Source organism: Panthera onca, chromosome F2 (assembly GCF_046562875.1).
Source record: "Panthera onca isolate mPanOnc1 chromosome F2, mPanOnc1 haplotype 2, whole genome shotgun sequence".
NCBI lineage: Eukaryota > Metazoa > Chordata > Mammalia > Carnivora > Felidae > Panthera > Panthera onca.
The window spans coordinates 81,655,555-81,667,894 of NC_138356.1; the positions used below are offsets into that span (position 1 = coordinate 81,655,555).

The 12,340-nt window shown below is 60.7% G+C and overlaps 1 protein-coding gene across 12 annotated transcripts in view; it reads right to left on the minus strand.

The window, feature by feature from the left end:
* The window catches only part of TSNARE1 (t-SNARE domain containing 1), a 151,603-nt gene that overhangs the window by 90,831 nt on the left and 48,432 nt on the right, over positions 1 to 12,340 (minus strand). For all 12 annotated transcript variants that reach the window (XM_060611428.3, XM_060611426.3, XM_060611424.3 and 9 more), the window contains 2 exons: positions 3,669 to 3,746; positions 2,781 to 2,850 (listed from right to left, as the gene is read on the minus strand). In XM_060611428.3, coding sequence (XP_060467411.2) covers positions 2,781 to 2,850; positions 3,669 to 3,746 — 148 coding nt within the window. The remainder of the gene's footprint in view (positions 1 to 2,780; positions 2,851 to 3,668; positions 3,747 to 12,340) is intronic.

The window sequence follows — 12,340 nt, forward strand, 5'->3', positions numbered from 1 at the left end:
GGGTCCCCTGCTTCACGGGCTCAGGCCTGTACCCGAACAACGGCCCGGGGCCGTCTGTGGTCACGGGAGCAGGACGCAAGAGGCCAGGTGTTTCGGGTGGAGGAAGGTGAGTCGCAGCCCCTGAGGGAGGTGGCACCAGGAGGGCTCTGGAAGAAGTGATGCCCCCCGTGAAGGTGGAAGGGTGGGAGGCGGGGGCTGGCGTGCACCCCTGTGCACCCCAGGCAGGGCTGCCCACCTGCGTCTGCTTTCTGCTTTTGGAGCCCGGCTCACTGCAGCCTCCAGTGCCCCGGCACCCCCTCGCTCTGTCGTAGCGAGGCCGGGGCCCACGGCCCGTTCACAGATGGCACCGTGAGAATCAGAGGGGAGGGCCTGTCTGGGCGTTGACCACCACCGGACTCGGGCAGTGTGCCCAGCCCCATGCCTGCTCGGAGCCGGGACCAGCAGAGCGCCGGAGCTGGGGGCCCTCCTGTCGGCTGCGAACCCAGGCTGATGACAGCTAGGTCATCCAGACGCCGTGCCTGGGGCCCTAGAGACAGGAGCCAGGGCCGCCCCGCTGCGTGGTTACAAGGCTGAGGGTACCGCGGGCAGACTTCCCGTCAGGGCTCCTGGAATGACCATCCATCTGTTCAACAGCACTCTGGGTGACACCCCCAAGAGACAGACAAACCAGGCCCCGCTGTCACCTAGCTTCACACCACGGGGGAGAGAGAGCTACAACCCGGCCACCCTGGCCAACCTGGGAGCCTACGATGGTGTGCCCAAGGCAGGGTCCCCCACGGTCCCGACAAAGATGGCCAAGTCCACACCTGTCTCGTGCAAGGCGAGAAAATCACGTTCAGCCCTGAGGTTCACAGGTCACTAGCTTTATTCATCTTGAAGGAACGTCCTCTCTCCCAAGACCGGATCCCATCTACTTCCGTCGCACTGAAATGTCTTGCCTTCCACAAAATGATGGCAATGACAGATGCCATAACGGACTTTTTAAAATGTCCTTATCTGGCAAAATAAAAAAGCCAATGAATGTCGACGTGGAGAAAACAGAGCTGCTTGGCCCCCTATGCTGGTCTCCATCGTTTAGAAAACACTAACGGTCCACGATGAATGGGGCCCTGGAAGGTTCCAGGCTTGTAGCCTGGTTAGGAACTGCCCCTCGGGAGGAGGAGCCAGATGGGGGTGGGGGGGGGGGTGGGTATGGTCAGGGGAGGGGGTGCGGGGCAGGCAGGTGCTAAAGGCCAGAGTGGCTGCATCTGAAGGTGGAGGCGGACGGGGCAGAGGCCCCCACAGCCCTCAGTCACCGCGGGCAGGCCCAGAGTCCGGCCGGGAAGGCAGGAGCCCGCTCTCCACTCCAGACCCACGTTGGTGACGTCGGCCTTCGGCCAGCTGGGCAACACAGCCCAGGAAACGTGTTTGAGGGCCAGGGGCCCTGAAAATGCCATCGCTTGAACCAGGGGACACCACTTCCGGGACCTACCCCGGAACAGGCAAACACGGAGACCAACCCCAGCGCCCTCCCGGGGTCTGGTCATGCAGCTGACAAACGGGAAGAGCCACAGATACGGCTCCAGGTCTCAGCGCAGTGACTGCGCACATTGGACAGTGTCCTCCGCGGCTCCACGGAGCGTGTTTTTAGTGTGTGATTAAGGGCACACGCACCCCAGAACCCGAACAGCAAAAGGCGGGACCGGAACATTATTCACTGAAATCCAAATCTGCAAGACGCGTAAGGATCTGAGAAGAGGCTGGCAGGAAATACCAAAATGTTAACAGTGCCTCCTCAGACATCCTGTGTGTCCAAATTTCCTATAATGAGCATATGCTACTTCCACAATCAGAAAACAATACGTTATTTTAAAAAAGAAATAAAAAGAATAATTAAAAAAAGAGTTGCACAGAGAATCTGCAAGGGCCCTCAGCTGCCTCAAGCTCTGGACCCCCACACTTGGCAGGAGTGGTCTCAGGCAGCCCTTACGGACGGCCGGAGGACAGGCGGGCGGGTGGGCGAGGCGGGTGGGCGAGGCGGGTGGGTGAATAAACAGACAGAGGGAGCCGTGACCTCTCCAACGGACATCACTGCCAGGAAGAGACATGAGGTCTTGGCCGCGGCCCACACCCCCCCGAGCACGTTTGCTCCGGCATCCACACCGTCGTCTTTCCCAGGCAGGAGGCCCAGGCTCGCACAGGACCCGCCCGGGGTCCCCTGGCAAGAAGGTGGCAGGGGGAACACCGGCTTCACGGCAAGTCTCAGGACCCCGCCTCGGGGCCCCCCAACCCACGCCATGCCGGGACCACGTGGCGGCCTTGTCACGTCCCGCCAGGCCCAGGGTGGCAGGGCGTGAGCAGCGCTGCCCCCTGCCCCCTGCCAGCCAGGCTACCCCCCTGCAGAGGTCCCCTTCCTTCTTCCCCGGGGACCCAGCCCCCGAGAAGCCTTTCCGTCAGGAGAGGAACTCACCCGAGGCCACTGCTTCACCCAACCCAACCCAGGGCCGGCCTCTAGGCAACCCCAGCAGGAGCCCCTGGGGGCAGAATCAAAACCACAAAGCCACTCTCCAACCCAGCCCGTGTGTCCACTACGTGCAGGCGGCACGAGTGTGCCCCCCAGAGGGTGACGCCGGGCACGCGTGGCCTCGGGCTCGGGGCGCAAGCGGGGCTGGCCCTCGGGCGTGTGGGGCAGGTGTGGGGTCCGGGCAGCTGCCGCGCCGGGACGTGGACAGGCAGGCGTGCGAGGGGGTGCAGGGCACACCCGGGCACGCCCACAGCCACGCCCACGATCGCACACTCACAGGCTCTCCCTCAGCTCCTGCGTGTCACTCGGTGTCCCCAGGGACCGGAGGCTCTGCTCCAAGGAGGTCACTGCCAGGAGAAAGGAAGGACGTAAGGAACAGAAAGACCTCCCCCCCGGAGACCCCCAGACTCCAGCAGAGGAGGGCCGGGGGGGCCCCAGGACATGGGGGCCAAGGCCAGGGAGACCACCCAGGTGACCGGGGGCAGCTTCTGCCACGGCCCAGCCCCAGCCCCGCAGAACCTCCCAGGCAGGGACCCTCCCCCTGTTCGGGCACAGGCCCCCAGGCCCTTGTGGACGCAAAGGCTCTTGGGAGCCTCCTCCAGGGCCCTCAGCCTCCAGGGCCCCTGGGTCTGGGGATCTCTTTCTCCTCTCCTGGTCAGCACTCTCCGGCGGGCCTGACAGAACTCAGGGTTCACGGCAAACATCAGCCCTCACCCACAGAGTGCGGCGAGCCACCCCTGTGTCCCCATGTCCTCCTGCCCCCGCCCCCCCCCCCCTACCGTCTGCAGAAGCTAATAAGGATAAGGCCTGGCCCAGTCCCATGAGGCGTGACTGTCGCTCCTGACCCCAGTACCCTCGACCGTGAGCTGACCTGCACTGACGGTCTGAGGGAGGTTCTGAGGCCGCCCTCCCCCTCAGGGATGCGTCCAAATCACAGCAGCCGGGCCAGGGAGCACACACGGGCCCTCCCTGCCCCACCCTGAGACCCCAGGGCTCAGCCCATACTGTCCTAAGAGAGACGACAGGGTCTGGGCTGCAGGGTGGCCGGGTCAGGAGAGGGCGGTGGGCACGCCACCTCCCCCAGTCGCCTCGACCTCCTGGGGCGTGTTCGGTGGCCCGGGCGGCCAGGTGGGGAGGGGTGAGGCTGGGCCCACCACGGACTCACCGTTGGAGTTGATCCGGAAGACGCTGGCCGATGTCTGCTGGAACAGCTCCTGGAGGTCACCTGGGTCCACCCGGGTGGCTAGAAGACAGGAGAGGGAGCACACAGGTTCACAGAGCGGGGGCAGCAACACCCTCCCAGCTGGGGTGGCCCCACGGTGTCACAGAGGGAACAGCAAGCCCGCCCCGGGGCACCCAAAGCCCCTGGAGAAGGAGGAAAGCAGGGGCGGCCCCTCAGAAAAGCCCCACCCGGGCACCAGCTGCCCCCAGCGCCCCTGCACCTGCACACGGGGCGCCCTTGACAGAAACGAGGGCCCAGGCCCACACGAGAGCCTGCACAGCCAAGGTCACTGCAGCTGTACGTGAGTCACAAAACAGAAACAACCCAATGGGGGCGTCTGGGGGCGGCCCGTTAAGCATCCGTTAAGCGTCCGACTCTCGATTTCTGCTCAGGTCATGATCTCACGGTTCACGGGATCCAGTCCCACGTCCGGCTCTGTGCTTGACACAGCACGGCCGGCTTGAGATCCCCTCTCCCTTCTCTCCGCCCCTCCCTGGCTCGTGCTCAGGTGACTTTTCTCAAAATAAACACACGTTTTTAACACAAAGAAGGCAGCAACAACCCAACGGCCGGCATCTGACGACGTGGGGTGCGAGCCGAGGGCGAGCACCACGCAGCCTCGAGAAGGAGCGGGTGGCGACAGCACAGCGACGGTGTCGCACCAGCGAACGCGGCCGGACACGGGCCTCCCACCACGCGGCTCCGCGTACGGGAAGAGTTCAGGTCCAGGGACAGAAAGCAGACCCGTGGCTGCCGGGGGCTGGGCCAGGGGACGGGATGGCTGCTGACGGCCGTACGAGTTCTCTTGAAGTGACAGAACGTTCTGGATTACTCGCGGGGATGGTCGTGCACACTGCAGGATACGCCACCAACCACAGAAACGTCCACGTGAAGGTGGATAACGTGGTGAATTTTACGTTGTGTGAACTTTATCTCCATCTGAAAGACCACGCCGAACATCGTGTGGTTACCACCCACTCCTGGGGGGACGGGAAGGCCCACACCACCAGGCGAGCACGAAAGTCTTGCGGACGCTACGGAAAAGTCTGCCCCCTTCACGGGACGAGGCCCGGCCCGTGGCCACGGCCTCTTGGGTAGCTACGCGCAGAAACACAAACGTGCCCGCACGAAGCTTGTGTAAGACACTCACGGTGGCTTCATTCTCAGAACCTGGAAAGGCTGCCACCGGCCGGCAACGGGACGCACAGGGCCCCTCACCTGATGGAGCCTGGGACAGGAACGACTCCCACGTGTGTCTATACTACCCACTACTACCGGCCCCCAGGGAGGCTGGCGCCTCGGCCTGAATGGGCCAGACCCGGACAGGGATTTGTGCACCACGACAAGGTCAGGGTGCACACTCTGAGCTTAACGCAGAGGCAGACGGGTGGGAGGCTGTGGCCTCCGGGCCCCGCCTGGGCTGTGCAGCCTCAGCCCACACGTGGGGAGGCTGGTGTGCGTCTTCCTACAGGACAGACACAGGCAGGGGCGCAGCCTGGCCGCCTGCCTCACCCGCTAAATGCTGGGAGGAGAGATCCAGCTCCAAGAATCGTTCCTATTCTCCAGGTCTGTGTGTAGGTGATCCCAGAGGCCACTTACACTGGGACAAACAGCCACCCTTCTCAGAGCCCCCTTCCTCTGGACATCTCTTCAAGCCCGTCCCCTGGCTCGTCACCGTGGCCCGTGCCCTGGGCCAAGTCCTGCCCCCGCCGGTGCCCTGTCTACTCCTGACCCCACGGGGCATGCGTCTTTCCAGAGGACACCGGCTGATGGCCTTTGAGACATTCTGTGTCCAAACCAAGGATGACCAGGCTGAGCTCCCAGAGGCGCAGAGAGTGGCCCCAGGAAAGGGCAGAGGGGGGACTGGAACTGCAGCCTTTACAAAGGTGAGGAGAGCTACCTCCCACAGGGCAGGGCGGGGCAGGGCTGCTGAGGGTCTCAGCAGGAGACCAGGCCTCAGATGCAGCTCTCCAGCCTCCACTCCACCGGGGCGGGCAAGCGGGTGATCCGGCCCATTACTGGCTAGGGTCAGGGTGTCGGGGGCAGGGGTGCAGGGTGTGGGGGGCAGGGCTGCGGGGGGCAGCACGGCAGGGGTGCAAGATGTGGGGGGCAGGGGGGCAGGGGGTAGGGGCATAGGGGGGCCAGGGCTGAGGGGCAGGGGCGAGGGGTGTTAGGGGGGCAGGGTATGGGGGACAGGGGTGTGGGGAGCGGGGTACAGGGGTGCGAGGGGCTGGGGTGTGGGGGCCAGGGGTGTGGGGTGTGGGGGGCAGGGGTGAGGGGTAGAGGGGCGGGGGGATAGGGATGCAGGGGATGGAGGGGTGGGATGCAGCAGGCAGTGGGGGCTGGGTCAAAACTGCCCCGAGGAGCTGCATCCAGGGCCGGCATGGACTCTGGCCAGCGGGCAGGTGCCTGCGCCTGGGAGGCCCCCAGCAGGGCGGTGGTGGGCATGCCAGCCTGGTCTACACCACCACCACCGTGGGATTTGGGGCACATCTCGGAGCCACTGTGGAAACCAGGGGAGGGGGCAGCTGGCAGATGCACAGGGCAGGTGCGGGGGGAGGGGGGGGACTGGCAAACATCCCAGCCCCGCAGCAAGGACAGCAAGTCCCCCACCCAGACGGCCTTCCACCTCCACGGAGGTCTGGGGGAGGCCGCGGGGAGGCCGTGGGGGACTCCTACCTCAGCAGAGGGGATGCCAGGGATGCCAGATGCCGGCTGCAGCTGTGGGGCAACTCGGGCTGTCTCCCTCAGACCCGGCCCCTCCCTGGTCCTGGCACCTGACGACACAGCCCGGGACACCCCCTGCGGCCAGGAGGGGCCGCGTGACTAATTCTCACCCTGGAATTAGAGAACCGAGGGCAGTTTCCCCTCCTGTTCTCACAAGGAGGCTGGAGCCCTGGACTGCCCCTCACCTTCTCCCTGGCTGGGACACGATGGGGTGTGACGTCCCTCCCAGGGACACCACCGAGGGGGCGCAGCCACAGCCGGGGGGGGGGGGGGGGGGGAGCCGCGGGGGTGGGGGGGGGGGAGCCGTGGGGGTGGGGGGGGCTGCATGAGGGGAACGGAGGCTCCTTGTTATTGCGGGGGCAGCTTAACCTCTTCTTTCCTTTTCGCCAAGGAGGGGCCGGAACCCCAACAGAGGCCGGCGTCCGCATACACGCGGCTGGGGCGCTCAGGGCCCGGGTTCACCTGGAGCACGTGTGCCCAGATCCCACACCGAGGCAGCCGTCGGACAGGGAAGCAGCAAGACGGTGACCACACAGCACGAGCAGGGCCTCTGCATGCAGCACAGGGACCAATGCTGGGCAGGGACCGGGGGCTGGGGGAGGGTGGGAGGACGAGGTAATGGGACTGGAGGAGGTGGGACTCGCAGGGGCGGAGGGAGGATGTCGCGTCTGGTGGGCATGATTGGGGATGGAGGGGGGCTGGCCACCAGCTTAGGAAACACAGAGGAGGAACAGGGACATTAATCCCCCAAACATAAGCCACTTTTTCACGGAATGACAACGCAGGGCGGAAGATCAACTTGAGCTTCTGTGGGGGGGGGGGGGGGAGGGAGGGCAGGGCCCAGGCCCCCCCTCCCCTGCATGCAAGCCGGGAAGCGGTGCTCTGACCACAGACAGCCCTAGTGCGGCCCCGTGGCCCCCACGGCTCGTCGCCTGGTGTCTCCTACAAGCAAGTCCAGACTGCGAGCAAGGAGGGCGGGTCGGAGCGGAGCTGGCGTCACTGGGTCCGGGGGTGGGGGACTCCGGGGCCTGGCAGGTGCCGCGGCTGCCCTGGGGCAGGAGACAGGGTTGAGGCGATGAGGCAGGAGGGGCTCCAGAAGCCGGTCCCGGTGCCCTGGTCCCTGGCCAAGCACACGTCTGTGCTCACACAGGAAAAGACGCCCCTCGGCCGAGGACCCGGGGAGCACAAGAAGCTGGAGGCCGCTCCCCCCTCCCCCACACAGGGTCAGTGTGCGTGGGTGGAAGTCACACGAGGAGAGAGGAGAGGGAACCACCCAGCACCCGCGGCGTCGGGCAGGGCCCGCGGAGGCCGCAGCCACAGCACAAGTGCCCTGAAACAGCACCGTGACCCGCGCGCAGGTTTACTGCCCCTGGACAGAGTCCAGTCCTCCCGCAAGGAGAATAACCAAACCCGGGGAGGGAGGACACAAAATTCACACTCGCAACTTGCGGGCCATACGAAGAGGCAGGAGCACGTGACCCCAAACCGCGAGAAAGGTCACTCAACAGGAAATCAGGCCCAGAAATGGTGGCGGACAACCTCACTAGTGCAGAAAAACAGGCATAAAAGTTGCAAAAGGCTGACGGGACACCGAGGCGCGTGCAGAGCAGCAGGGGAGACCCGGAGAGGCCACAGGCCTGCCACCCCCCCTCCCCTGACACCCAAGGAGACATTGAAATGACTTCCCACTGCACGGGGTCAGCCACGGGTGCGATGCTGCACCGAGATTCCCTGCGGTGACAGGGCCACGGGGCACCTCGGGGCGACACCCGGCGACCCGGCAGCCACGGAGCCACAGAGGGGAGCAGAGTTTCAAGAAGTAAGAACCTAAAGTATCCAAATTCCGTCCAATAAAAACCGAGTTCCAAGAACTTCATTAAGTCACAAGCAGAATAAATACTAAAGTCTAAGGGCGCCTGTGGGGCTCAGGTCATGGCCTCGCGGTTCGTGAGTTCCAGCCCCGCATCAGGCTCACTGCTGTCAGCACGGAGCCTGCTTCAGATCGTCGGTCTCTCTCTCCGCCCCTCTCCTGCTCACTCCGTGTCTCAAAAATAAACATTTAAAAATGCATATATTAAAAATTTAAAGCCCAAAGCACAGTAGTCAAAACCGCAGAAAGCCTGTGGCGAAGGGGCCCCTTTCGGAGGGGCCAGAGAGGCACGTACCCCACCCCAGAAGGAAACACAAAGGTCGCCCCGCCCCCGTCAGAGCCGCGGAAGCCAAGCCCAAACACGCTGCAGGGACATCTTCAAAGTGTCAAGAGAGAGAAAACAAAAAACACCTTTCGACCAAAATTCTACATGCAATGGAAATATATTTCAAAAATACAGGCAAAATAAAGATTTATTTTAGACAAAAGAGCCGAGAGACTGTCTCAGCCAGATGTGCACCATAGGAAAAGCTGAAAGAAGTCTGTCGGGTCAAAAGAAACAATAAAAGGCAATTTGGATCCACACGAGAAAGCAGAGTGCGGGAGAGGCACACGTCTCATTTTAAAGGTATCTCAGACGCCATCGGTTGATAAAGCAAACTGCCAGCCAGGTGCTTCCAGCAACAACGTGGCGTCCGGGGTCGGCTCTGTGAGGTTCCCACGTCACGCGGCGCGACACCGTGTTACCCGCAGGCAGGCTGCGAGCGCAGGTGTGGGTACGGCTAGCGCTAAACCACAAACGGAGCAGGTCACTAATACGCCAAGAGCGGACTTACCATCATCAGCAACGGAATCATCATCAACACAATTACCCCCAAACAACAAAGGGAAATACCACAAATATCGAGATGGGGGATGTAAGCCTGAACATATCGGTATTTCTGCCTAAACCTGAGGCACCCGTGCGGTCCCCAAGTGGCCAGCGGTGGCCACGCCATCATCACCAAGGCCCTACGGGACAGCACCACTGCCACCGCTCTGGGCAAAGCGGAGACGGTCAGATGGGGCCAAGGGCAAACCCCAAATACACGGGCTACGAGGAGGGCACTTCCTACAGAAAATCAGACGCACCTACGAGTAAAGGGACCGGAAGATTCGTTGTGTGACATGGCTGTGTGAAAGCTGCCACGCTAACATTAGAGAATTCAGAACAACACATGAAAGGAGAGATAAAAGAAGGTTTTACAGTGACAAAGGGGGCAATGGATGAAGAAGACAAAATCCTCAACGTTCAACGCGCCTAACAGCACAGCTGGAAAACGTGCGAGGCACAGACTGACAGGCTTGAGGGGAGAAGCAGACACATCCACGGCCGTGGTCATCAGCATCCTCTCAGCAGAAAATAGATCGGGGGACAGAAGATCCGTGAGGATACCAAGACCTGAATGGCACCGTCGATCACCTCGGCCCGAGTGACAATTATTGGACACTCATACCCAACGACAGATGGACACACTCTTGTCAAACACACGGGGAACACGCACAAGACACGATGCACCTCCAGTGTGCAGCAGGTCCCGATGCATGTGTAACAGCTGAAACCATATGAAACATTCGCCAACCAGGACAGCACGAAACCAGAAGTTAATAACAGAGAGGTAACTGGAAACAAAGAGAATTATTTGAAAATTAAGCAATACCCTTCTAAGCAACCCTTAGTTAAAGAATAAACCACAAAGGAGATTAGAAAATATTTTTAAATGAATAAAATGAAAACACGATATATGCAAAATTGTATAGTAAAGCAATGCACAGGGAAAAATTTACAGCAATAAATACCCGTTACTAGGGAAGAAGAAAGGTCTCACGTCAATGATCTAACAAAAGCAAATTAACCCCAGAGTAAGGAAAAGGAAGGAAATCATCAAGATGAGCAAAAATCAATTAACTCAACATTGAACAAATAGAGAAGATTAATGAAATCAAAAACTGGTTCTTTAAAACAATCAATAAAATTGATATACTCACAGTGAGACGAGTCAAGTATGAAACAGAGAAAACACAAACCAGCAATACCAGAAATGAAAAAGGCAGTCTTACTACTGACCATACAGGCATTCAAACAATACTAAGGCAATATGACAATTTCGTGCCAGTACGTTTTACAAGTCTGATGACGTGGGTAAGTTCCTTGAAAACACAAATGATCAAATTTGACTCATGTGAGTAGCAGCAGAAACCTGGGCAACACTGCAGCACGGTGACACGGTGACACGGTGACGCGACAGCACATAACACTGTGTCACTACAACGTTGCCACCTACGGCTGTAACACGTAACACCACAGCACCATAACGCGCTATGGCTACAACATTAACACGTATGCTAGGGCGTGTACATTGTGATACCGCAACATTGTAACGCTGTACCATGTAACGTGACACGGCAAGGTTAAAGAAACTGCAGTCTCAAATCTTCCCACGAAGAAAATGCTCAGCTCACATGCCTCCTTGGAGAATTCCGCCAAATGTTTAAGGGAAGAATAATACCAATTCTACACATACCCTCAGAAAACAGGAGAAACCAATTCCCGACTCGATTCAGGACTCACTTTATAGTTACTCCAGTCAAGGCAGTTCCGTATCATGTTAAGTGGAGACCCAGGTCGATACGGACGGGTCAACACCCAGGTGAGCAGTCACGGGGTTTCAGACACAAGCGTCGAGGTGACTCAGTCATTTCCCCCAACGATGATGACCAACTGGACAGCCACTGAACCCCGACCCATATCAACAAAACTGAGAACCCACTCAGCCTGGCTCACAGATGCAAACATAAACGCTGGAACTGTAAGACTTCAAATCACAACAATTTGCGGCCTTGTTGTGGGTAAGAACTTTTCAGGTGGGATACAGACAACAGAAATCCCAAGGAAAACGCTGGTAACACTGAAATATAAAACCTTCAAAAAAGACACAATTAAAATAAAAGGCAGTCCAGGAGGCACCTGGTGGCTCGGGTCACGGGTTTTGAGATTGAGCCCCGTGTTGGGCTCTGCGCCGACACCACGGAGCCTGCTTGGGATCCTCTCCCTCTCTGTCTGCCCCTCCCCCGCGCTCACTTGCTCTATCTCAAATAAACGTAAAAAAAGTTTTTAAATAAAAGGCAGTCCAGAGCCTGCAGAAGAGGTTTGCAGTCCAGATCTCAGACGGGCCCCTTGAACTCAGAGGCAACGGACATGTGCAACACAGGAAGGCCCACAGATCAGGGCAGCCTCTGGTGACAGCAGAGGAGACACCAGGCAATGCTCAGTGATGTGTGGGCAGACACAGAAGTGAGGCCCCGCCCTCCCCAGCACAGCCCCGCCCCACCACAGCACAGCCCCACCCCCGTAAAGCCCCGCCCCAGCACAGCCCCACCCCACCTCAGCAGGCCTCACCCAGCCCCGCCCCGCCCCCCAGCCAGCCTCACCCCGCCCCACCCCTCAGCACAGCCCCACCCCCGTAAAGCCCCGCCCCCAGCACAGCCCCACACCACCTCAGCAGGCCTCACCCAGCCCCGCCCCCTCAGCACAGCCTCGCCCCGCCCCACCCCCAGCACAGCCCCGCCCCCAGCACAGCCCCACCCCACCCCAGCACAGTCCCGCCCCACCCCAGCACAGCCTCACCCCGCCCCACCCCCCAGCAAGCCCCGCCCCATCCCAGCACAACCTCACCCGGTCCCGCCCCTCAGCACAGCCCCGCCCCCAGCCACCCTCACCCCGCCCCGCCCCCCCAGCAAGCCCCTCCCCATCCCTGCACAGCCTAACACAGCCCCGCCCCACCCAGCAAGCCCCGCCCCCTCAGCACAGCCCCACCCCCAGCAAGCCCCGCCCCACCCCAGCACAGCCCGACCCCTCCAACAGCCCAGTACAGCAAGACCAAAATCAACCCCAAGTGGTGGTGGGAATGAAGAGTAAACCCAAGCTCATGGCTACAGGACCCAATAGTGGGACAGCCAGTTTCTTAGACACTTTCTT